Raw genomic sequence first — 27,248 nt, forward strand, 5'->3', positions numbered from 1 at the left:
AGAGGCAGAGTTCACAGGAAGCAAGTGAAGATGACTCTATAGAGCCCTAACCACAAGGGCCGCTCCTGAGACCCTAGAGAGGGCCTGCAGGGTGTTCACGCAGTCACAAGTGTGCATAAAGTGTGTGTGCATATAAGCGTCAGGCCTCCTTGACTTTGTAGACACTATTTCAGATGCTGGGTGAACACACTCAACAAAAGAACTCTCAGAAGACTGGGATGGGGCTCAACAAATTCAGAACTATCACCTGCTCACTCACCCTCCAGAGATCATCAATGCAGGTATGGTGTTCAATTCACCTGTGCTGCCTCTCCCTGAAATTCTGTTTAAAACAGTGACTTAACAAATGTCTGTGAAAGGTAGATATCAGTGCATTCAACGCAGGAAGAAAGGTAAGTCATTGTAAAAGAAAATATTTTTAAAAAATGATTTACTGAGTAAAAGAGATTGGAAAAAAGGGAATTAAAATTATGAGACCAAAGAAACAACCAAGATTTTCTAAGTACACATTGAATTGAAAAATAAAGGGTGAAACTGTGAAAGAGAGGATCTAGAAAGATTAAAAGACGATATAATTTGGTTTCAAAGAGGATACGAAATGTCACAGAGGAACTGAAAAAGCAGTAGAAAAGAGGACATTGAGAAGAGATATATAGAAAAACAGGAAATAAATGGCTATGTTCCTTCTTGGTTGCTTGCTTTTGTTTTGGCAGAGAATAAAAGAGCTTTCCAAAACTTTAAAAAATCTATTATTGCCTAATGAGACCCATACTTAACTCCAATTTACTCTCAGGGCAGTTAGCCCACCACCCCCGACTCTGCCAGCAGAATGCCACTGAGTAATGGGACTGTCACAGGACAATTCCACAGCTCCCCACTGCTCCTTTCTTGTTTTTCGAAGGGAAGATTATCTAAGACTATAGCTAATTTATGGCTATCTACGCCTCTCTTGCTACAGGTACTGACACTAATGGATCTTAGCTGCACTTGGCTGAGAAATAAATGGGTTCTATAGATCAGCAATAAACACAGCTACAGCAGGGAACGCAGCTTCAGCAGACCACCTATGCCTGCGAGAAGAAAGGGATGGACTAGACAGGGAATGGGAATTTGACTGCAGGATTCATGTGCATATGATGTGTGATTGGGATGATGGCTAAGCTGAGTTTTTTCTCTTTCCATACGCCAAAGCCAGATGCCTGGTTGCAAGCCTCTGGCTGCAGGCACCATGTATGCTGCTGGATGGGGTAGTGCAGCACAGGGACCTGGGAAGACCCACTATCCCCAGAGGCCTTCCCGACGGGAGTGCAGAGCACCTGTGGCTCCACATGACTCGGCAATGACTGTGGCCTGAGAGTTCCTGGTTGCACAGAAACATCAATCTGGGATTAAAAAATAAACAGGCCAGGTGTGGTGGCTCAGGCTTGTAATTCCAGCATTTTGGGAGGCCGAGGCAGGTGGATCACCTGAGGTCGGGAGTTTGAGACCAGTCTGACCAACATGGAGAAACCCTGTCTCTACTAAAAATATAAAAATTAGCTGGCATGGTGGTGCGCACCTGTAATCCCAGATACTCGGGAGGTTGAGGCAGGAGAACCGCTTGAACGTGGGAGGCGGAGGTTGAGGTGAGCCGAGATTGCACAATTGCATTCCAGCCTGGGCAAAAAGAATGAAACTCCATCTCAAAAATAATGGTAATAATAATAATAAACAAATAAACCATTCATACTGTAGTCCAGATATTCTTTCCAGTCAGCCCTGCTGTAAGATCTTGTGTTGGAAGCAATTTTCAAGCTTTTCCTCACAGAAGGAAAAAAAGGACTTACTCATATTTTTAGCCTCTAAACAGTCACTTTGCACTTGAAACCTGCAAACTTATTTGCTATACTTTATTTTTGAATATTTTGATCGCTGTCTCTGCCATCGCCACTCAACTGTGGTCTTCACACAATTGTCGTATATGAACCTATATATATTAGGTCTGATACAAAACCAAAATATGTTATTAAGGGTTTTGGCAGATACATAAAAAGTTGAACACATTTTAGTTTACTACTGTTCTTAAAGTGACTATCAACTGGGGACCATTCTTGTACCGCAAGTCCTTATGAAATAAAATATAAGCATGCCTGCTAACAATTCCAATTTTTTAGTTCCTTAGCTAGACATGGGTTTTGAATCAGTTCTAATGTTTATATTCATGTTACAATTATGACCAAATTATACTATTACTTTTAAAGATTTTGGAACTGTTGTTTAAATTTCTGGTTTGCTATTTAGATATGTTAAAAATGCAAATTGTTTACATAGTTCAAATCCCTAATCTACGGCCACAGGAAATATAACGCCTCAAAAACAAAAAACTAAACCAACAAAACTTATGCGCTCCATTAAACCTTCTGCTTGTTTAACAAATACTAAGAATCAGGCATTGTTAGACACTTAAGGAGATAAGCCACACTCCTCCAGAATGTTCCCATTTTAATATGGAGGTTGCGTACATAAATAGTTGCAATGTACTATAAGCATTTTAATATTAATAGGTGCAAAGTTCTGTGATATTACCAATGAAAAAATAGCTCTGCAGGGGTAACAATATTAGGTGCCATACAAAGGAAGAAATGCATTGCAGGAGGATGTAAAGAGAGCTGCTGTGAACACTCAGGTGTAAGTAGGGAGAGGCCTAAAATACATAGTTAATTACGGTAAAAATTTTTCATTTGAACAATTGCTCAGGAGCTAAAATTTTAGGGGAAAAATACAATTTAGAATGAATGTAAACTTGTTTCTGGCTATGGTGTGATGGAAAGGAGACAAGTTTTTCCATCATAAACAATCACAATCTCAGACTGAGGAGCCTGAGAAGAGGGAAACTCATGACAATGGCCTCAGTTTCCATCTAGGAGAAACTTCCCACACACCGTACAGAGCACTAGAATCCCAGCACAGCAAGGTGCAGCTGCACTCAAGAGGCTGCCATCCCAGTTCCAGAAAGCTGAAGCAGCTGGGAACAGGTGGCGGGGCCTGCAGTGGGGAGGGGGCAGACATTTACCTTGGGGCCCCTCACAGCCCTGGGGATGGCTGGCTGACACCTGAGCAACAGGAACTGCATGAGGTGTACACAGGGCAACTGCTGCAGAAGGTTGAATCAGAACACGGTGATGGCTGTAACACCTCAGTAACACCCAGAGAGCAGTCAGACAGCAGTTTGCCAAGTCTCCGAGTCTTCACAGAATAACTTCTATCCTTATAAGGATAAACTCTACTCAACAGAGCTGAAAACCAAGCCCTGCCAAGATTAGCATGGCCAACAGCATTTGGAAGTTCAGCCATCCCACGTCAGCGAAGCTTAGGAGACATTCATGGAGTTTCTACATTTCCACCCAAATGAAGCATAAAACCTATGCAAATACAAGACAGAATCACAGTAATTGATATGCACTTAGAAATTACAAGACAGAGAAAGAAGCAAAATTGGAATTCACACTTAGGAAAGTAATGAACCCCTGAATGATGGCTGTAATGTTTAATTTATCAGAAAAGGACATTAAAGCCACTATTATACATGTATTTAACAAATTAAAGAAGGTATGCTCCTATTGAATTAACATTTAAACAAATATAAAAAGAAAATTAAAAATCATAAAAAAGGTAAATTCTAGAACTAGTGCAATAATCAAAATGAAAATTTCAGTTGATATATGTAAAAGGAGATTGAAGATGACAGTAGAAAGTCTGTGAACTAGCAGGAAAAATCAATAGAATATTTCCAACCAGAAGAGCAGACGGGAGAAAAAAATTAAGCAAATATAAAGTCTTCTACACTGCCAGTGGGAGGGAATAATATTACAACCACTTTGGGTAACAATTTGGCAGTTTCTTATAAAGTTAAACACAGAGTTACGAAGTGACCTAGAAATTATACTGTTAGGTTTTTATTCAAGAGAAATGGAATCATAGTCCCACAAAAAGACTTTCATATGAGCGTTCATCGCAGAGTTATTCAGAAGCGATAAAAACGGGAAACAGCCCAAATGGCCACTTCAAATAGAAAATTAAACAAATATTTGTATATTCATACAAACAATACCACTCACAATGAACAAAACATATGATCTACAGGTGCACTTCACAATATGTGTGAACTTCAAAAAATCCCAAGCAAAATAATCTTAAAACAATACGTACAGTATGATTCAATTTATGTAAAGTTCTAAAGTTCTAGAAGAGACAAAATGAACATACAGTGAGAGAATTCCAATATGTGTTTGCTGGGAAGGGTCTGGGTGAGAAGACAGACTGCAAAGACCATGAGCTATGCTTCCGGAATGATGACAATGCTCTTTGTCTTCACTGGGGTAATGATTACAGAGGTATGAATATTGTTCAAAGGCATCAAATTGTACACTTAAAATGTGTGCATTGTACCACATGCCACTTTTGATACATGATGTTAATTGAAAATTTTAGTTTAGTTTAGACAGATTTTGGTGATTTAAAGACAAAATGCATTAAATTGCATTCAGATATATACTCTGTTGGTAACATAGAATTTAGAAGTGAAATAAAGCATAAAGATTTCTATAAAGTATTTGCTATGATTTCATACAGTATATAATGAGGAATAACTGAATATCTTCATTTCTGTAAGTGTTAAATTTTGGTAACATAATGGTAAAGATTTCTTCAGCTGAATTTTTATAATTGTAAAATGATCTATCATAGTACTACACAATTTTCAAAGGCAGGAATAAAAAGTAGATTCTCAAAGTGAAGAAGTTATACACAGATTGTGAGTATCCCTTATCCAGCTTGGGATCAGCAATGTTTCAGATTTGGAATCTTTTTGGATTTGCACATACATAATGAGATATCATGGGAATGGAATCCAACTCTAAACACCAAATTCATTTATGTTTCACATACACCTTATAAGATATATTGCAGCTGAAGGGGGTAGTGAAAGTCTTTTTTCCCTCGGGGATGCTTTTGTGCACCTCTTTTAACTGAAACTGGTCATATGAGTTCGGGATGGAATTTTCCACTTGTGGCATCATGACAGTATTCAAACATTTGCTTTTTGATTTTTGAGCATTTGAGGAATTTTGAATTTTTGGATTAGTGATGCTCAACCTGTATATATTTATAACTTCTAAAACACAATCACTAAGACTCACCACTGTCTACACAACTGATGTTAAATTAATGTCATACTTTAAGGCGTTAAATTATTTTGCATTCTGTTTTTGCTAGACAAACAGAACTGCATGCCTTCTAAGAAATGGACCTTTGGGGATAACTGACTGACAATCTTATTTTTAATTGGCCTCTTGTCACTTTTTATTTGCTCAGGCATGTGTGTCTTCTGTGTTGTAGGGATATAGTGTTGACAGAATGGGTTTTGATTGGTTAAGTGTGTGCATTTTTAACTTTTTGAAATTGGGGTTAAGGTCATGTAAGAATCAAACATGTAATGTTCTCTGTTGTAACTTCTCATTCTTTTGTATAAAAGATTATACAAAAGATTATAATCATAGTTCATTGATGCCACTTAATAGTTGATGAAAAAATAAATTAGTAAGAATAAGCGTAAAAATCTAGTTTTCACCTAAGAACATTTCTCTTGTGAAAGGTGTTCAAGCAAAGAATAATTTTCCAATCAAAGGCCCTTGGAAAATTAAAATGAATCTCACCCAAGCAAGTCCCACTTTCCCTAATGAAATATCTAGAGAGCAGCTGCTTTGTGCTAGGCCCTGGGCTGAGCTCCAGGGATTCAAAGATAAATTAGACAATGTATCTGCTACCAAGCAGTACATACTCTTGGAACCTGTCATTCAATTAATATGTTCTCTAGAAAAGCAGAAATACTGTGCAATGAAAATGACCAGGGATGGCAAGGCTCTAAAACTGGCATTTAGAGTCAAACAACAAAATTTGGTATAATTGTATAATATTATATCCTTATAAAACTATTGTTTAGAAAAAAACGTGATACTTAAGACTCTTGTGCTAGCTATATCATAAAAGACTATAAACCTGTGAGTAGGAGAGAGCCATCATCAGTGCACCATATGCATAAATTAGGAGATAGGAGAGCTGAGGGAGAAAGGAAGAAAACGCTGAACAGAAAGAAGCAGAGACTAGAGATGAAGACAAGACGCTGGTCCTCCAGAGGTTTAAGCAGCTCAGGACTCTCCTGTGATGTAAAGAACAAAGTCACTGCCTCCAAAAGGGATAAGAGAAAAGGACTGGTCCTTGACTAAGAGTGCATGGTAGTCGCAAATCTGAGGGCTGCTTTTTGGCCAAGGGAGCAGCCATTTGAAGGCATGTGGGAGAGAAGCACCCTTTTCCTGTGTCTGAGATGCCAGCAAGGAAGGGCTACTACATCAGTGAAGGAATAGAGGGCACCCAGGAATCTGTGAGTCCTCTGAAAATACACACAGAATGTGGGGTCTATTTTTCTATCTTTGCTGTATCTTCCTGCAAAAGAAGTTTCATAGATTCTACTAGATTTGTGAGATAGTCTTATGTAAAATGGTCAACAATCACTGTTTTATAGCAATTAAAGTTGCTCCTGGGCCTACTAAATACTCAGGAAAGGTGAGGGGGTAGCGCCGATGCAAGGTCTTTTAAGGCTGGCATGAATGTAAAAGTTGATAAATAGTTAGCAGAGGAATGACAGCTGAACATGCAGAAGAAGGAAAAGTCAAGCCCACGGGAAAGGGGCGACCTTTCCTGGCACAGGAAAACAAAGACAGACAATGGAAGTTTTTGGGAAGGAATCATGCGATTTCACCTCCTGAAACCCAGAAGTGGAAAGAGGGAAGAAATTAAATTTTTTTTGGTTAATTTGTCTGTTTATTTTTAATATTATAAAGTGAAGCTATCATAACATAGGTACATATACAGAATATAAGTTACTTAATTGGTGAAATATGATCTATTTTTTTAAAGAGCTGAGGCAGGGCTGGGTGTGGTAGCTCACATCTGTAATCCCAGTACTTTGGGAGGCTGAGACAAGCGGATCACATGTGGTCAGGAGTTCGAGACCGACCTGGCTAACATGGCAAGACCCAGTCTCTACTAAATATACAAAATTAACCAGGCGTGGTGGCACACGCCTGTAATCCCAGCTACTCGGGAGGCTGAGGCAGGAGAATCACTTGAATCTTGGAGGTGGAGGTTGCAGCAAACCGAGATCGCACCGCTGCACTCCTGCCTAGGTGACAGAGCAAGACTCCGTCTCAAAAAAAAAAAAAAGCCGAGGCAGTTACACATTTTTGTGATTATGAGTGACAAATAAAGTTATACTTACTCAAAACCAAAAGTAACCATATCCACAAAAAATCACACACAGTATTATGTTTTCAAAAGAAGATTTAAATATAGCTTTAAAAACGGTCTCTCTGGGAACTTACGTTCACAATATGGTGGATAACTGATCTTCACCTTCTGCTCATTACATGGTTTAGGAAGAATAAAAAGAAACAGTGTGATTCTTGAGAGCAAGAATACTCTTATAAAAAGAAAATAATTCATTTTCATATGATCCTGGAATAAAACAAGCTCTTTAAAAAATAAAACACTTTCGACCAAGAAAACAAAATGAAAAAAAGATTTCCTGAGCTCTTGGTACTGAAGGAGGCAGGATGTTTGTACATGTCACAAATCCTACTGGCAAATGCTGTGGTCTGTGGATCTCAGAGCAGTGAACTCAGAGGAGTAGATGCCGAGGAACCCCACCCAGCCCCTGCCTGCCTCTCCCGGAACTCCTCTGCTGTCCTCTCCTCTAGAGGGCAGTGTTCCATGTACAATTCCGCTTAGAAAAAAGTGTGTCAGTTTCGCTGGTGTGTCTTAATGTTATGGGGGTGAGATGAGTCCAGTGCTAATTCTAGGATTAGACTCCTTGGTGCAGCAAGACCCATGGTGTTTCATGTCTCACACATATCACAGGGGCCCTGGTGCCAGTCTTGACCTTACTTCTCATGTATCTCAAATGTCCTTCTTGGCACTCACAGCCAAGTCTTTCAGAGACAGCTGCCATCTGCTTTAGGATTGGGTTTCCGCACTGTTATGATCTAAATGTGTCTCCCCCAGATTCAAATGTGGAAACTTCATCTCCGATGTAATGGTATTGACAAGTGGGGTCTTAGGAGATCAGGTCATGAGGGTGGAACCCTCATGAAAGTTATTAATGAATTACAAAAGAGGCTTCACATTTGCTCCTTTTGTCTTCCCTCCACTCAGCCACGTGAAGATACAGGGCTCGAGGCACATCTTAGAGGCAGAGACAAGGGCCCCCACCCAGTGGACTGAAGTGATTTAAAAACAAAGTCCTAAAACCACACTTGTGAATTGATACAAAAAGGAAAAGAAGTAATAGGGTAAAGAAATACTATGTAAATTAAACTACTTAAAGCTACGTTATCTTCAGCATTCCTGAGAAATTGCAATCTACAGATTTGAGGACTAACACTGTAAAAAAATTCCAATTTATTTATTTTGCACTCATAGTTGAATGAGTGTATGTTTCATATTTTACAAATTTGCCGTGAATGGAAGGGGAAAGTCAGGCATCTGTAACAGCCTAAGCGAAAAGCATCTGGCTTCTGCTGACTTCTGGCAACCCATCCATGCCAGTCAGCAATGCTCTCCTCCTCCTGCTGATGCCAAGCACCAGGCTGCACAGAGTTCCACTAGTTCAAACATTCTCCCAGGCAAGGATAACGACTCAACATTTAGGCTGCATAGACTCTTGGGGCTAATATCCCATATACATGAAAGGAACAAATAGAAAGGTCACTGAGTGAATGCTCAATGCAGTCTCCCCAGCTGCTGTCCGTCTGAAAGGGCACTCATACTTCACATCGGCCACTGCAAGGATGGACAGTGGCCCGCAGTGGAGGCTAATACAGCTAACACTAGAACCACATGATTTAGGAGGAATTTGGGACAGGAAATTTGTAAGAAGAAACATTCCGGGTATTCTAATTTGTGGTGAATTTACAAGTTAGCTGCCAATTGAGAAGTGGGACTCAGATTGCACAAAACATCATACTCCTAGCTTTTTCTAATCCAGATAATCTACCCACAGGAAACATTTAAAATTCTGATAGGATTGCATACATGGCCACAAACCTATCTGTGCCATCTTTGAGCTTCTCCTGGATGACTCTAGTAGCTGTGGGATTCCTGGCTGCTATGCTAGCCTCTCCTCCTTACAATATACCTTCCAGATGTCTGCCAGTTACTGTGTCAGGGAAGAGTCTCTCTTCAGGTCACTCTCCTGCTTTAGAGTTAAATACGGAGTGAAGATCAGATTCCCTTGCATGGAGCACAGCCTCTTTAAAACCTGTCCCCTATTACCTTTTTGTTCTCTCCTCCTGACACTCAACCCCACACCTTCCTGCTTTCAGTCCCTCACCCCAGATGCTACCTGCTGTTTCCCATCATCTAGCCTCTTACACTGAAACTTCTAAGACCAGATCAAATGGCATCTCTTATCAGTGGCTTGCTGTGAGCCTTCCATTTCTCACCGCTGTGTGCTCACAGCATTTAATCACGACTTTTACCAAGCCCTTTCCACACTGATCACGGCAGCTCCCTGGCTCCCCCCACATGCTGTCAGGCTTTCCCTGTGTGGATGCTGTTTCAGTCATCTTGGCTCCCACGCCTACCACAGGGCTGGATCTGAGCAGATGTGCAATATCATAATGCCCCTGACAATTGAAATTATCATGTTATAATAAAACATCTACAGCTAACATTTATTGATTGCCTATGATGCAGGAGGAGTGGGGCCAAGTATCTGATGCATTTTATGTAATTTAATCTTTAAACAATTCTGAGAAGAAGGTGCTACTTTCTCATTTTATAGGTATCCTGAGATTGAAAACTGTTTACTTTTCACAGGCTCTTGGTACTGTTGGGTGGTAGAACAGAGATTTAAACCAGGTCTTCGTGAATCCAAATCATTGTCCTTTCCAAAAGAAACATGCAAATTCAATCTGCAGGGTGCTTTGATTTCTTTTAAATACATTACACATTTTCACAGTTTGATATTCCACATATGTGACAAATTCTATTGGCATAGAAGTATTTATAGCCTTGGTTTTGCAAAGAAAGGCCTAATCTTGGCAATTGGCTACAGAACTTATAATTTAAAACTTCTTTGAAAGATTTCACACAAAAATACCTTAAAATATTAATAAATATTAGTCTCCTATATTTAACCTACTGCAGACAAAAGTTCTTTATGAAACTTTTAAAAATATATATATATTTTTAAAGGAGGAAGGTTGGTGAGCATGAGAAACAGTTGAATCTCATTCCTGGAAATGCATACTTGTAGTTTTAATGAAACTTCAAATCCTGTATGTAGAAAAAGTAACAGTAATACTTTAATGAAAGACATTAAAGGTACAGTGAAAAAGCTCCAACTTAAATTCCGACCATGAATTAGAACTATCACAAAAAATAATTTGTTTTTATTGTCACTACTTTTCTCTCCCTAAGAAGGCCTATGTGATGGGCCAGTTTATTTTATGAATTTATATCAGAATGTATGGTCTCATATCAACAAAAGGGGCTTGCTTGGATTACCACAGAACATAAATGGGCTAGATATGCTTGCCTTGCCTCTTCTAACTGAAATGCAAGTTAATAGGAGGTAGCAATATTTGCATTTCCAAGGAGGTGGGTAGAAAAAGGAACAGAAAGGGGGACTTCAGTTTCTGGTGAATCCTTCCTTTAATATTAAACCTCTCCAACAACAAGTACTAAAAGCTCTGCAACACCCCCAGGGAACCAAATTCCAGCCACACAAAGTGACCTTTAACACTTTTACCTCTCCTAGGAAATGTTTAAATCCAAGCAACATTTGCATACTTACTTTCTCAGTTTTTGTCTAATCTCTGAATCTTTAATTTCATTTTGAAGATCCTCAAAGTTCTTAACTGAAGTCAAATTACAGAAAACTCTGAAGTCAACATATGGTGGGATCCCGTGGTCTCTACCCCTTTGAATGATGGTGGCAGCCGAGTCCACTGCTGCAGAATAAGCCGCGGAGAAGAGCCTCTGGGTCAGCTCAAGACTGAGAAGGTAGGAGGGTGCCCGCCGTTTAGCTGCCACGCCAAACAGTCCCCGGAGGACCGGGTCTATCCCACCTTCCTTAATTATTCTGGATGGTGAAAAGAGCGCTTTATTGAACGGAAGGTGGCCTTCGGAAATTTCACCTAAGGTGTCATTCAGTCGGTAGAGAATAGGATTGATTAATATGTGGCCAAATCTAAAGGCTGCAGTAGCAAAAGAGTTAATGATGCCCGCATTCACGTTGGGGTTGTAGCCCCGGTAACCCCTCAGCATCCTAGTGCCAGGGTCCCCCAGGACCTTAGGCAGCCAGTGGCTGTAGGTGATGTGCTGCAGCTCCGCACCTACGATCTTCCTGGCTTCCTGGTAAACCGTGTCTCCGTCCCAGTGGGGGTTTAGGGCGGACAGCTCCCTGGCCACCCTGTTGTGTTCCCGGAACCACAGGGTGTGCATGGCGGTCAGAGCCAGATGCTCGTTGGCCCGGTGGTCCCCGGCCAGGAAACAGGGGCTGTCCTGCTCCTGTCGCTCGCACCCAGTGGGTGGGTCTGTAGAAAAGGGCAATAAGTGCTTTCCCGAAGGAGGCCAAGGCAAGCCTGTCCTCAGGAGTCCCCGAAGCACGGAAGGGTCTCTGAGAGCCTGGGATTCCCGCTCCGAGCTCCCGTAAACGTTGGAGCCATCGATGTAGGCTGTTTGCTCGTTGATCTGCTCTCGTGCATAGACTGAACCCACCTTCGCAGAGGGTCGGCCGCTGGCACACGCGGGGCTGGAGCGCGCGAAGAGCATGCAGGGCGCGTGGGTGCCCTGGGGGTTGGCGTGCCGGGTGTTCATGGGGAAGCATGGAGGGTCGTTGGTGCAGACGGAGCTGCACGGCCGCCCATCTAAGAAGCGGGCTGTGCTCAGCGCGGGCACTGTGTGGTCCAAGTCGTGCTCTAGAAACCAGCCCCAGTGCATAAGCATACGTGTGTAGCTGTGGTCGGGGGTGACGGCCGCACCCCGCGCCCACACTGTAGCGACCAGCCGGGGCGGCGGGAGGGGCTGGCGGGAGCCCACGGGAAGGCCGAGCCCGCGGGGCGAGCGGATGCCATCCTGGTAGGCGGGTTGCAGCAGGCGCGCGAAGGCGGTCAGCGCAGCGCCCCACGTGGGCTGCTGCAGGTTGTTGCACGTGCCGTCGTGGGCGCGGTACTTTCTGTGGAAACATGGGTGGGAGCAGTTTGGCAGAGGCCTGCGAGCTGTGCATCCAGATAAACTGGCGATGAGGCCGAGGGAGCGCGGGGACACCAAGTCATTGTACCGGAATTCTGAAAGACACGCGGCAAAAGCCATGAGGAGGGCGGGCCTGGGAGGGCGCGGGCAACTTGGAACTCCAGGTGCTGCGGGAACACCCCGCCTGCCCTGGGTGGACAGAAGCCCTTCTTACTTCTAACAACATTTCGTTAGGTCACAACAAAAGGGGGGTTCATTCTATAACACTAAAAGATGTTTCCAGAAGATCCCTGGATTATTTTTGTGCTGTTCATCCTGTAAACAATGGCTAGCTGCTAGAAGAAGCAAAATGGAAAGAGAACAGGTGCCAGCCAGCTACTAACTTCTACTCTGTGCCTTTACAAGAACGATGTTGGCAAGGATTTGTTCATCCACATCCCAGAATTGTTTTGTTGATTTTTGTTTGTTTCATTTCAGAATTTTTTCTCTCAAGTTTTGTGCTTCTAGAGAACAAGGTCAAAGAAATGTCACTATGGATCATGTAAATATTAACCCACATGATATTTGACAAGGAGGGATTAAGCAGCAACTTTATGAACTACTATAAGCTGTCATTCCCTGGCAAACAGGCAAAATAATAAGGGCCATGCTTGGAGCTCTACCTTTTAACAGGGCTTAAAATTCCAGCATTCTCCCAATGCTACAAAGACTGTTCACTAAGTCGTATGAAAAGTTACCATCCCTATTTAATCCCCAGAAACTGGCAAGCGATAATGGGACCATTTGCACTTTATCTGTGTTAGCCAGCTCCTGGCTGGATCCTGAGATATCCTAATCTTGGGAATCTGGATATTTTGGCTAAAGAAGCTTTGAAAACCCATCATACTGGCTGACCGGGGACAGTCATATGCCCGTTAGGGAAATTGTACAGAGCTCTAAGGACTGAAGCAAGCTCACAGATAGGCCTTCTGCACCATGTCTCGGTTGATTTTCTGAAGGAGAATAAAGAAAGGGTAAGCCGATAGAAGTTGATGCTGTATTCACAGCACAAATAGTATGTAGCAAAGAATCTTCATTTATTTCATTTGAAAGAGAACAACTTAGAAAATCTGAAAGCTTTCTATATCATCTCATTTGACATATAGTAAGTAGATGTCTGGATTTAAAAAGAAATGCACAAGAACTTGCATATACCAAAAAGCAAAACAACAACAATAACAACAGAAAAAAACAAAAATCAAAAGAATTGGGGAGGGATTATAAATATTATAAGTGGAGAAGAAATTTCAAGTAAATTCACTGAATGATTCAGGTGATTACAAGGATAAAGTAGAAAAATATTCCCCTGGTAATAAAGCATTTCTCTGTAAGACACAATAATATCTTTTACATTTGAAATGCAAGTTCACTTAATATAAGTTTCCTAAATTTGTTCTCTATACTTATAACTGTCAAAAGCTGAGACAAGTTTGAATATATATTTATCATCCTTACTTTGGAATTACAGTTCCTATGAGAAACATCTGTATTTATTTGGTAAAAGTAATAAGTAAATTAATTTCTAAATCCCAAGATATTCTGGAGATTAAAAGTTCAGTGTCCATTGCTAAGGTGGTAGTCAGTTTTCTGTGGGCAGTAGGCCGAGAACAGAATGGTTTTGCGGCTGACCTTTGCCTTCCAAGTCCACAGTGAGTCCCTGCTTCGCACGTTCCCGTATCAGCTGCAGCGTGTGCTCAAAAATCTCCCCTGCTCTTGCCGTTTCCACAATCAGTGGGTCACGCGGGTAATGAAACTGAGCCAGCAGGTCACTGGAGGTGTGAGGTTTTCTGCAAATGACAAAACACGTGATTCTTTACAAAGCAAGACTGTAGAATCCATGAAGCTTGCAAATACTGTGCATTTAAAAAGGCATTTCCCAAACGTTCGAGAAGAATGAAAGCTCCACCACTACCATAGAAGCTCTACAGAGGAGCTGTGGGCTCTTTTCCTATTTTGCTAACAACTTGATTCCAAATGTTAGTCCCAGTGCTGAACTCAAAAATATATGTTTTTAATGAATGGATGATTTAAACAATAGTTTTATGCAGTAAACAACATCCATGGTGGAGTTCTAAACTGGAGGGGTCAGTCAATGAATGGATTCTAGGGGGCTCAGTAAACCTTCTGAAGTACTATGCAATACCCTCGGTCTGCAAGACTTGGCATTTTGTGCCTTCTCTTCCTAAGTGTAATCTCCTAGAAATTCCCGCTTGCCTTTAGAATCCTGCTCAGGCCTCACTCTCCCTGTAGAGTTTCCCTGAGAGCTCTGACAAGCTATCACTCCATCTTCTCTATTACTCCTGTATCCTTAAATACGTCTCTTATATACTCAGTAAGATGTACTTGAATTGCTGACATATTGTCTCCTCTGCTAAAGAAAGAACTAGGTTACTGATGAGATATTGACCTATTATTTATCTTGAATCCCAAATACCAAGCCCACTGACCACCACACAGTAGCAGTCTATGCACATTTGTAGAACTGAACTAAATATGTTAAAAAGAAATTTAAAAGCACTGAGAATGTAAAGCAAACTGTTTTAGAGACTTTGGTCAACTGAGGTACATCTCATCCTCTATGTCTTGAATCTTAATAACTTGAGGTCACAGAATAATAATAATTATGCTAGTAGCTCACTTTGGTTAAGCACTTTCTATTCTCCAGGCACTGCTGAAGCACTTTTTACATATTATCTCATTTTTTCTTCCTAGCAAACACATCCATGAAGTAGTTCCTACTGTTACCCCAATTTTACAGGCAAGAAGCCTGAGGTACAAAGATGTTAAGTTACTTGCCCAAGGTCACCCAGACAGAAAGTAATGAAGTGAGCAATCAAGGAGAGAATATAAATTGCCTGCGTGGTTCTAGAACACACGCCCATGACCACAAAGCCATTCTGTTTATGGATGTGCAGGAAGCCAGATGAGACTCAATTTGGGATTTTACAATGTCCCTTTTTGACCACTAACTGCAAATACTGAATATATACTTCATTCCATTATGATGAAACCAACAATCTTTTTTTTTTTTTTTTTGTTAATACATCCTGTTGTCACAAACACAGAGAAGTTAATGGGATTGGAAGTTTTCACTAGTCCACAAACATTCCAATTCAAATTAAAATAAAGTAAAATGCCAAATATCCTAAACATAACGTTTGTCGTAGGCTCCCAGTTTATACCGAGGTGTGTTCAACTTAATAATCATTCTCAATTCACACATTGCAGGAGCACTGCATCTGACACTGTTTGGTGGATGCTGAGGTAACAGAGCCCATTACCTAGTGTCTATTGTCAGCCTGTATAGCATGGACCTTTGGCATATATTAATGCCATTTAGATTCTATGGGGAAGAAGTGTCCCCTTTTTTAAGGTGAACTGATAATGATAGCTAGCCCAGATGGGGACGCATACACAAGGACTAAAGAAAGCACTCTTCTGCAATCTTATGCACTATAATGTGACTTATGGAGATGACAAAAACCAAGTAGAACAGAAATGAAAACAAGTTTTCAATCTATATAAAATAAATGCTTACTGTGAAAATAAATGTCTTCGTGTGGAGTTAATTGCACTGTCAACTCTTTGTACAGCATCAAGAATGGAAGACTCAACAAAGTCATCGCCAGCTTGTCTACCCTGTATAGCTTTAAAAATCAATTCCATGATTATAAATATCAAACAGACTTTGAAGTTAGGCATGATATGATATAAATGGCATTACATTTTTAAGAGAAAACCTCTAAGACAATGAAAATGTTATACAATATCTACATGATAATGCCCATTGCAGAGAGTAGGTAATTATCTTGAAGCAAAGCTTCATCTAACAATAACAATGTTATTTAGAGAATTAAATTATTCCAAAATCTAGTAAAGCTATGTGAAATATTTCCTTTTGAACAACGCTGATTCACACGGGATCCAAGTTTGTCAGCAATTTGTCATCTTGGAGAAGGCATGAAATACCTATCTCTTCAGCCACCTTGCTTTAATGTTAAACATTAAAGCAAAGTGAATATTGTTCCATCCCACAGAGGCTTCTTAAGGCAAGAATTGAACTCTCAGTAAGATTTATGGGAAAATTAATTTATGCTTTTTTATAGCTCTCCAACATGTGAAAATACTGCAAAGTTGAATCCTGTAGACAAAGGAAGCTATTTACTTACAGCTGATCATTTCCAATCTATTGAATCTTCTTCAAATGCTGGTTTAAGAAGTTTAACCATAAAAGAACAAATACTAAATAAAAATAATTATGAATGAATATTTACAGTTCATATCAGAGATATAATCAGCACAGTATCTAATTCATTTTGAGATATTAAAAGTAGAGTAACATTTTATATGACACAGACAATGAAAACAATAACTTTTTAGCACTGCTAAATACTGAAAGCAAAAGTCGATATAGCTTTAAATGTTGAGTTTGAAATTATTGTCATTTAGGGGAAGTAAAAGTGATTACAAACTTAAATAGTAATAGGAAGGTATTGTATGTATTATCAAAAAGAACTCACAATGAAGTAACCAATGTAAGCCTAAGTCAAGGTGTTACCACAATATAGTATGGTGCTATTTTAAATATATGTATCTATATATGTGTTTATATACATATTTAAGCATATATATTCCACAATAGATGTGCCCATATAGCATTCTACATCTAGATATTACAGGAAAAATCCTGTATATTATGACCATCTATATACCCTAGATTTTATTGTCTTAAAAAGACCACTAACATAAAACAATGTAAAGAAAAAAAATACCAGTGGTAGGGAAATATTATAAGGAAAAAATAAAATTCAGGACTATACTGAAACTCCTTCTTGGCAAACTAGATTATGTTCAGCAATTGTGAGTAAGTAGGTGGCTCCATTGTCAAGTCATTGCAGCCTTTATCATGACCACAAGATTGAGGCTCAAAATGGCCAATGTTGCTTTTCCTAGTCCAAAAAGTACATGGGATTGACCACATATTAGCTAAAGATAATTGAAAGAAAAAAAAACCACAAAAATTGATTAATTCAATTGGATGAAATTAACAATTTCCTTTCAAGTAAGAATATGAACAAAATAACTAATAAATGACACAAATAGCTGGCAACATTTGCAATCTCAAACTCTGATCCAGAAATGATATTCTGTTTCATACAAAGAAACTTTATAATACACTAAGAAAAAAATATATAGGCAAGTTATAAAAGAGGAAAGCTCAAAAGTTAATAAGGATATAACAAGCTCAAAATCACTTGTAACCTCAAAAATGAAATTTAAAGTGTCAATGAACTACCATTTTGTGCTTATTCTGGCAAAAAATAAAAAGTTGGTTAAAGCCAAATTTTCTCAGAAGTGAGAGTTCCTATAAATCCTTAGGCAGCCTGATAGGACTGTGGAATTGACACCTATTTTGGGGATTGTATTTAGAGCCTTTTTTGGCGGGAAAGAGATTGTGGTTGTCACTTAGTAAAATTACATATGCATACATCCTCTCATCCAGTGATTTCAACCCCATGCATATATGTAGAAAAATTATAATTGAAATCCACAAGAGTATGTATGATAATGTTTATTGTAGCTTTGTGCAGTAGGAATTGTAGAAAATTGGTTGTACAGCAGTGGAAGTGTGGGTGTATTAGTCTGTTCTCACATTGCTATACAGAACTACCTGAGACTGGATAATTTATAAAGAAAAGAGGTTTAATTGGCTTACAGTTCCTCAGGCTGTACAGGAAGGATCACTGGGGAGGCCTTAGGAAACTTACAATAGTGGTAGAAGGTGAAGAGGAAGGAAGCACGTGTTACATGACTGGAGCAGTAGAGAGAGCAAAGGGAAAGAGGCTACACAATTTTAAACAACCAGATCTCATGAGAATTCACTCACTATCACAAGAACAGCAAGAGGGAAATTCACCCCAATCACCTCCCACCAGGCCCCTCCTCCAACATTGGGGATTAAAATTTGACATGAGATATGGGCAGGGACACAAATCCAAACCAAACCAGTGTGCAAGGAAAATGTGGTGGATGTCCAACGTGCATGCAACAGTTAGAATTGCAAGTGCATGCAACAGTTAGAAAATGTGGTGAATGTGCAACATGCATGCAACAGTTATACATGATGTAAATGACGAGTTGATGGGTGCTGATGAGTTGATGGCTGCAGCACACCAACATGGCACAAGTATACATATGTAACAAACCTGCACATTATGCACATGTACCCTAGAACTCAAAGTATAATAATAAAAAAAATAAATAAAAATTTAAAAAAAAAATATTCCCAAGATAACATCAAAAAAAAAAAAAAAAAAAGAATTGCCAGTGCATACGTGGACAGACACTTAAAAGATGTTTAAGGTAAAAATTAGAAAACTAGAAAGAGATTACCATAAAATGATTGAATTAAAATATATAATACTTAGATGTACTATAGTTGTTACATATATAGCAAGGATGACGGAAACAGAGTATGGACATAAAAGGGAATTAATTAATTAGTTAACTAATTGAGTAATTAATATAATTACTATGATTACGAGAAAATAATACTATAAATATAGCTACATTAGTCTGCTTATGTGTTCAAGAAAAGTCAGTAGGAATGAGCCTACTTAATTTACTTTTACCTTAGAAATAAAGAAACTAAAATCAATCAAATCAATCTGCACTGGCATGTATGACTTGATTATTTAATCAACATATTAGATTTTCTTTGTCCCTTTTACTCCTTCACTTTTGGACCTCAAATATAGAAAGCATCATTAACTACATGCTTCTGTTTGTGTCAGGTATTGTCACTGGGCCACTGCATCTGGGACAAAATATGTTATCAAAGGTCTACTTGGATTGGGAAGTAAGAAGGTTGTGTGCTAGGACTGAGTTACCCTACAGGATGTAGTGTTATTGAGATGCCAAAATTTAAAAGGCTATTCACTATGGTGGTCAGAAGTTGATGTAAAGTATAAATTTCAGGAAATCATCATTTAAAATGTGAATGTGAATTGGATTGATATTTTTGCTTTTATTCTATTTATAAAATTGTTTTGCTGCTATAGTTGTATAAGATTTACAAGCATGGGGATTTTACAGCCCTTGTCTTCATCTTTCAGCGCATCCATTAAATGGAAAGAGCAAGCCTTGCTCAGCACAGAGCTCAGGGCTGATGTGATTATCAGATAGCAAAGACACGCAAAGTTCTTTCAAAACTGCATGTCACAATGCACATATAAGGTGACTTTCATGATTAATGTGTTTTAAAACCCACAGGCAATCTGTATCCTCACACGATTATCAATTGATACTATGTTATACTGTCATTTCCTTCAATACGATTTGCTATTTATCTATAAGAATCAGAAGTCAACCAGCGTGTAAAAGTCAAAAGGAGAAGAAAATTTAGAAAATGGAATAGTATGCAAATGCTCTTTCAAATATTTAAACTACACAAACAGAAAACACATACAGTTGTTCAGATTCTTAAAAGCACATTAAATACATGATATATTTAAACAAAAACATTCTTGATAACAAAGCTTTCTCGTTTTCATGTTAGTTATGATTTTTTTAAGTTTATGTGGTTTAAGAATAAACTAAAACTAACTCTTTTATTATTCATTTGATTTCAGTGTTGTTTGGTACAAATTGCAAAAATAGTTTTATAAATTTCTTTAGAACAGCACTGTGTTATGTAAGCAAATCCAATGTGTTGGGGGCACATTAGAATTAATCAATACTGTTGTAGTTATTTGTCTCAAAAATCATCTCAGTTAATGGCCTAAGGAATAGAATAATCAGAAAATTCTGAGCATATTCTCCATCTTTTCATGCAAAATTTTACAGGAGTAGAGGGACAATTAGATCATTTTTCTTTGTTAAGTCTCAGGGTTAATAAAAATGAGAAAAAGGCCTCAGTAGATTTACAAAATGAACATGTTTAAAGTTATTGATGCACATCTACTTGCAATCCTGTCCCTGTATCTATGAGGCTATCACCATTATTGATGGTAAAATCAAATGGTAATATTGAGTCCTTTCAGAAAAGGGGGAGCTTAGGCCACGTGGCCACTCACTGCTCTGCATGAAAGGCCTGGTTCTGGGTCACTTGGGGACTGAACCTAGAGATGGGATGGGAAAACTAAACAGCTGTGCTCCTCTGTCACCATTGCTAAAATATGCCTAGACCTCAATAAAGGCTGAGATTTTTTCACAATTACCAATGGGGTTTTGAGTATCTTTTTATCCTCCCCTTTTTCCCCCTGGGGAAGAAAATTAGCAGATGATGTAACTATCATAACTAAATAGGTCTTATCACTCTCAGTCTTTCCCTAAAAAGAATGATGCTAACACTGACACATGTGAAGGCTGTCCTAGGACACCAGAGACATGACCACAGCATACACACTGATGGTAATGACTGCCTTTATGAAATCATTTTCTTTCAACAGCAGAGAATCTGTCTTACTCACCACTTTGCATCATTAAACATGGAAACGATTTCATTGCCCTGGAGAGCTCCACTGTTTTTCACAGACTGGAAAAGGAAAGGCACCATCTACTTTGTTTAAGGTTATGGTGCTCAGATTACAACGTTTTATTTGTTTTCTTTATAATGTTTAAACTATTCAAACACTACAACACCAAAAATCTGGAAATGCTACTTACACATTAAATGTATATGTTAAAATTTTGAGAGCATTTATCTCAGGATAGAAGTATGTGGTCACTATGTATTTTAGTACAAAATGGATGAGAAATGTGTTACTTTTAACATAGTTAAACGTAATATAAACATAAGTGTATGTATACTAGGCAGATGCTGTTGTTTACAGAAATATTTCCCCATTATTGTATTATTAAAGTTTGACAAAATTAAAACAGAAAATAAAATAAAAAGCTTGGTAAGAGAGCAAAAATAGTTTTTAAACTAACCCTATTCAGAGTAAATTGTAAAATGTAGTAAAACAGCAATTTAAAACTCTTCAATCACCAATTTCACATCATTAATGTTTAAATAAATATAACTAGTGAAAATATTTCAATACCTTATTGTCCACTCATAACTCTGAGGCAACTTCAGTGGCTTAGAAATTGATGTTTGTCTACACCATGACAAATATTGGGATTAAAATGTCCAATAATTCAAATAGTGAATCGTTTATACAGAGTTTTGAAAAATAACTAGAACTCACAAGAATTTAACAGGTTAATTAATGTATAGCATTTGGAACACATGGTAAATGCTCAATAAATGTTAACTCTTATTTTACTAGTGATATTCCTATGAGTTTAGTATAAGTTATTTCATTAACTTCAAAGAAAAGGTCCCACTAACCTAAAGTCAGCTAATGTAGCCTTAAATCTTCAATCAGTTTAGTTTGATAATAATTTATTGGGTTAAGGATGCAGTTGAAGTAGCGAATATTACAGGTGGGAGGATAATTTGGAAAGTTATTTCCAAACCTACATTCAAAATGATGAAAGACTGAGCCATAGAACAGGAGTCACATAAAGAAGAGAAGTGGAAAAGAAGCAATTTTGGGGGAGGAAAAACCAGTGAGGCACTGAGTTGGGGTAAGGGAGCCAGGGAGGAAGATAAATCATGAGGGCAGCTTCCTGCTTCTGCTATGAAGGCATGCTAGGAGGAGACAAGGTATTCGGGGAAAGACCAGGGGTTCAGATTCGAATATGTTCAAGATCAGTTTTTAACACAAGGAATTGCGAGGACAGTGGGCCCACCAAAATGAGGTGCCCAACAGACAAATTAGACACTTAACTAGGAATTTCAGAGTATATTGCATTGCTAAGCATTGTTTTCATACAATTTAAACCAGTATATGCATGTTACATGCTCCAAGTTTTTCATTTAATAAATTATGGGTCATCTTTGCATTTTTCACCTTGTCCACATATTAGTTCAATGTCTCAATGGTAAGAATTTTATCACAGACATGCCATAAAGTGCTTCCTCATTACCATTGCACTATTTTTGTAATTATTGTTTGAATTCTATCATGGAAACATAGAAATTCTACGCCAGAAAATACTCTTGAGAGAGTTCAGGTCCATCTTTTAAAAAAATAAGAAAATCAATTCCAGTCATGGGTAAGGAAGTTATCCAAAGTGGCTGAGATCAATGAAGTCTGATGGCTTAACCCAGGGTTTTCTTCTCACTATCTCACACTTCTAATGTTTCATATAAATGTGTTATGTATTCAGTCAAACCGAATCATTTTCACTAGCAAGAAATGGGTCTATACTTCACAACACTTACGAGCACTTTGTAGTTAATATAATATAGTGACTGTTAACAATAAATTATTCTTAAATATTTTTAAAAACCAATAAATATATAAATATTTTATCTAAATAAAATGTGTAACATTTAGATACAAAATATTATCTAGAAAAAAGAGAGAAGTGGGCAAATAGAATTAATATTTGCTGACATAAAATACATTAACAACATCCTAAACAAAAGGATAGCTTCCCAGTAAATACTGTATCAATCTTACAAGTTATTTATGTAAACTGTTTACAAATCTATTAACTCTAAAGGGAAAATGAGCTTTCTGAAAAAATTACAACTGTAGAAATCCTTTTGTTCTTTTGCTATCATAGATGCCCTGATACAAACATCAGTCAGTAAAACATGAATTTTATATAATGCCTAGATGGTTGTGTACTTTTCATTATTCCGCATCACTTTCTATGGCTGTAATTCCCAATGTAAATTAGAAACTCAAAAGTCATGATCGCTTACTTGTGTCATTTACTCCACAAATGGAGTTACAACATTCTACTATGACTAAGTGGGGGCATCAAGATTGGAAAATCCTCCTGCAATGTATGAATTTTTCCTTTTAGTTATAATGACTTGGTGAATGAAAGGGTCTCGCTCATAAAATATTAAATGTTACTTTATTTTGCCATATTTCCCCTTATTCTGCTAGTTTGGGTTTTATAAATACATATACACTCCTGTCTTGGATCTTAAATTTTCTCAAAACTTTTAAATTTGTATTCTTTCATCTTTCTTTTACTTTATTAAAAAATATTTCTAACATTATGAAATTTATTTGGTATAAATTACTTTTCCCTCATATTGACATATAAATGCCCCAGAGCCAAAAAAGTTTTTCTTTGTTGAATAACATTTATTTTATTGTGTTATTATCTCCTTATAGCCTATTTCAACACCATAGAACAGAATATCTCTGAATGTTATCACTGTTCTGAAATCTGGTAAATAAAGTGATTAATGCATTTTACTGAATGTTTTACTTCTGTTTTGTTTTTGAGATGAAGTCTCACTCTGTCACCCAGGCTGGAGTGCAATGGTGTGATCTTGACACTGCAAGATCAACCTCCCAGGTTTAAGTGATTCTCTTGCCTCAGTCTCCCAAGTAGCTGGGACTACAGGTGCGCACCACCATGTCTAGTTAATTGTTTGTATTTTTGGTAGAGACAGAGTTTCACTATTTTGGCCAGGCTGGTCTCAAACTCCTGACGTTGTGATACACCTGTCTCAGCTTCCCAAAGTGCTGGGATTACAGGCGTGAGCCACTGCACCCAACCTGAATGTTTTACTTTTAATACGTATGTGTAATTACATTCAGTTAAATTTCTGTTAAAGACAATGAAATTCTTGTGTTGGAGATTCTGAAATGTTTTTTTCACTGTGATTATAGTGCTTCTGTGTGTGTGGAAGAGCAAGACAGAGAGGCAATACAGAGAGAGAGGATGTTTGTTTGCATGTGTGTTTAATGGCAAAGATTTTTAGCATTTCTAAAACATTGGGATATTAATTTAAATTCTGTAATAGCTTTTTCCCAAACTATCTCAAGGGCATTTTTCCACAGGTCTCATAAATAGTTGAAGAGCAAAACGTGAACTCCATAAATTTATAAGAAGCACAACTACCATAGATTTTAAATCAGGAAAATCATGAACTCATAGAGAATAGCAGAGTGAGACTAGGATTTTGTAACATTAAGAAATTTTAGGTTGAGCATGGTGGCTCACGCCTGTGATCCCAGCACTTTGGGAGGCTAAGGTGGGCAGATCACCTGAGGTCAGGAGTTCAAGACAGGCCGGGCAACATGGTGAAATCCCATCTCTACTAAAAATACAAAAATTAACATGGCATGGTAGGCGCCTGTAACCCCGGCAACTCGGGAGGCTGGGGCAGGAAAATTGTTTGAACCCGGGAGGCGGAAGTTGCAGTGAGCCGAGATTGTGCCACTGCACTCCAGCCAGAGTGAGACTCCGTCTCAAAAAAAAATAAAAAGCAATTTTATAAGATAAACAACCTCTGACACTATTAGGACAAATATTTGTTGATTACTAAACTACATTGTTACAATTTTAAGAATATTATTCTACAAGAAGACATTTTTACAATATGGTATAATGAATGTATGCTGACTGATGTGCTGCTAATGAAAATATACATTTTATTTAAAATACCTAGACCAGGGATTCTCAACCCCAATGCCTTGAGAATAAATCCATACTCCTCACTGAGGTTTGAAGATCCTATGGCAGGGGTCCCCAACCCCCAATACTGGTCATAGCCTGTTAGTAACACAGCAGGAGGTGAACAGCAGGTGAACGAGCATAACTGCCTGAGCTCCACCTCCTGTCAGATTAGCAGGGGCACTAGATTCTAACAGAAGCACAAACCCTATTGTGAACTGCACATGTGAAAAATCTAGGTTGTGCACTCCTTATGAGAATCTAATGCCTGATGATCTGTCACTGTCTCCCATCATCCCCAGATGGGACCATCTAGTTGCAGAAAAACAAGCCTAGGGCTACCACTGATTCTACATTATTGTGAGTTGTAGAATTATTTCATTATGTATTACAATGTAATAATAATAGATATAAAGTGCACAATAAATGTAATGCACTTGAATCATCCCAAAGCCATCTCCCCACCCCTGGTCTGTGGAAAAATTGTCTCTGACGTAACCAGTTCCTGGTGCCAAAAAGATTGAAGACCACTGACCTCAGAAGTTTGATATCTCAGAATATGTAAGTGGAAGAATATGAAAGTATTCATATGATAGGAAAATTGCAAATCTTTATAAATATGAGTTGATGATACTCTCAGGTTGGCGGAGCAAGATGGCCGAATAGGAGCAGCTCCAGTCTCCAACTCCCAGCGCCAGTGACACAGAAGACCGGTGATTTCGGCATTTTCAACTGAGGTACTGGGTTCATCTCACTGGGGAGTGCCGGACGATCGGTACTGGTCAGCTGCTGCAGCCCGACCAGCGAGAGCTGAAGCAGGGCAAGGCATTGCCTCACCTGGGAAGCGCAAGGGGGAAGGGAATCCCTTTTCCTAGTCAGGGGAACTGAGACACACAACACCTGGAGAATCGGTAACTCCCACCCCAATACTGCGCTTTGAGCAAACAGGCACACCAGGAGATCATATCCCACACCTGGCCGGGAGGGTCCCACACCCACGGAGCCTCCCTCATTGCTATCACAGCAGTCTGTGATCTACCGGCAAGGAAGCAGCGAGGCTGGGGGAGGGGCGCCCGCCATTGCTGAGGCTTAAGTAGGTAAACAAAGCTGCTGGGAAGCTCGAACTGGGTGGAGCTCACAGCAGCCCAAGGAAACCTGCCTGTCTCTGTAGACTCCACCTCTGGGGGCAGGGCACAGTAAACAATAACAAAGCAGCCGACACCTCTGCAGACGCAAACGACTCTGTCTGACAGCTTTGAAGAGAGCAGTGGATCTCCCAACACGGAGGTTGAGATCTGAGAAGGGACAGACTACCTGCTCAAGCGGGTCCCTGAACCCTGAGTAGCCTAACTGGGAGACAACCCCCACTAGGGGCAGTCTGACACCCCACACCTCACAGGGTGGAGTACACCCCTGAGAGGAAGCTTCCAAAGCAAGAATCAGACAGGTACACTCGCTGTTCAGAAATATTCTATCTTCTGCAGGCTCTGCTGCTGATACCCAGGCAAACAGGGTCTGGAGTGGACCTCAAGCAATCTCCAACAGACCTACAGCTGAGGGTCCTGACTGTTAGAAGGAAAACTATCAAACAGGAAGGACACCTACACCAAAACCCCATCAGTACATCACCATCATCAAAGACCAGAGGCAGATAAAACCACAAAGATGGGGAAAAAGCAGGGCAGAAAAGCTGGAAATTCAAAAAATAAGAGCGCATCTCCCCCGGCAAAGGAGCGCAGCTCATCGCCAGCAACGGATCAAAGCTGGACAGAGAATGACTTTGACGAGATGAGAGAAGAAGGCTTCAGTCCATCAAATTTCTCAGAGCTAAAGGAGGAATTACGTACCCAGCGCAAAGAAACTAAAAATCTTGAAAAGAAAGTGGAAGAATTGATGGCTAGAGTAATTAATGCAGAGAAGGTCCTAAACGAAATGAAAGAGATGAAAACCATGACACGAGAAATACGTGACAAATGCACAAGCTTCAGTAACAGACTCGATCAACTGGAAGAAAGAGTATCAGCGATTGAGGATCAAATGAATGAAATGAAGCGAGAAGAGAAACCAAAAGAAAAAAGAAGAAAAAGAAATGAACAAAGCCTGCAAGAAGTATGGGATTATGTAAAAAGACCAAATCTATGTCTGATTGGGGTGCCTGAAAGTGAGGGGGAAAATGGAACCAAGTTGGAAAACACTCTTCAGGATATCATCCAGGAGAACTTCCCCAACCTAGTAGGGCAGGCCAACATTCAAATCCAGGAAATACAGAGAATGCCACAAAGATACTCCTCGAGAAGAGCAACTCCAAGACACATAATCGCCAGATTCACCAAAGTTGAAATGAAGGAAAAAATCTTAAGGGCAGCCAGAGAGAAAGGTCGGGTTACCCACAAAGGGAAGCCCATCAGACTCACAGCAGATCTCTCGGCAGAAACTCT

General features: G+C 39.2%; 1 protein-coding gene across 1 annotated transcript in view; it reads right to left on the reverse strand.

The window, feature by feature from the left end:
• PXDNL (peroxidasin like) overlaps window positions 1-27,248 on the reverse strand; it is a 496,832-nt gene that overhangs the window by 81,765 nt on the left and 387,819 nt on the right. Inside the window, exons 13-15 of the mRNA XM_025394327.1 lie at window positions 15,869-15,977; window positions 13,960-14,117; window positions 10,892-12,386 (exon numbers count right to left, since the gene is read on the reverse strand). Coding sequence (XP_025250112.1) covers window positions 10,892-12,386; window positions 13,960-14,117; window positions 15,869-15,977 — 1,762 coding nt within the window. The remainder of the gene's footprint in view (window positions 1-10,891; window positions 12,387-13,959; window positions 14,118-15,868; window positions 15,978-27,248) is intronic.

This window comes from Theropithecus gelada, chromosome 8, assembly GCF_003255815.1.
Source record: "Theropithecus gelada isolate Dixy chromosome 8, Tgel_1.0, whole genome shotgun sequence".
Classification (NCBI taxonomy): domain Eukaryota; kingdom Metazoa; phylum Chordata; class Mammalia; order Primates; family Cercopithecidae; genus Theropithecus; species Theropithecus gelada.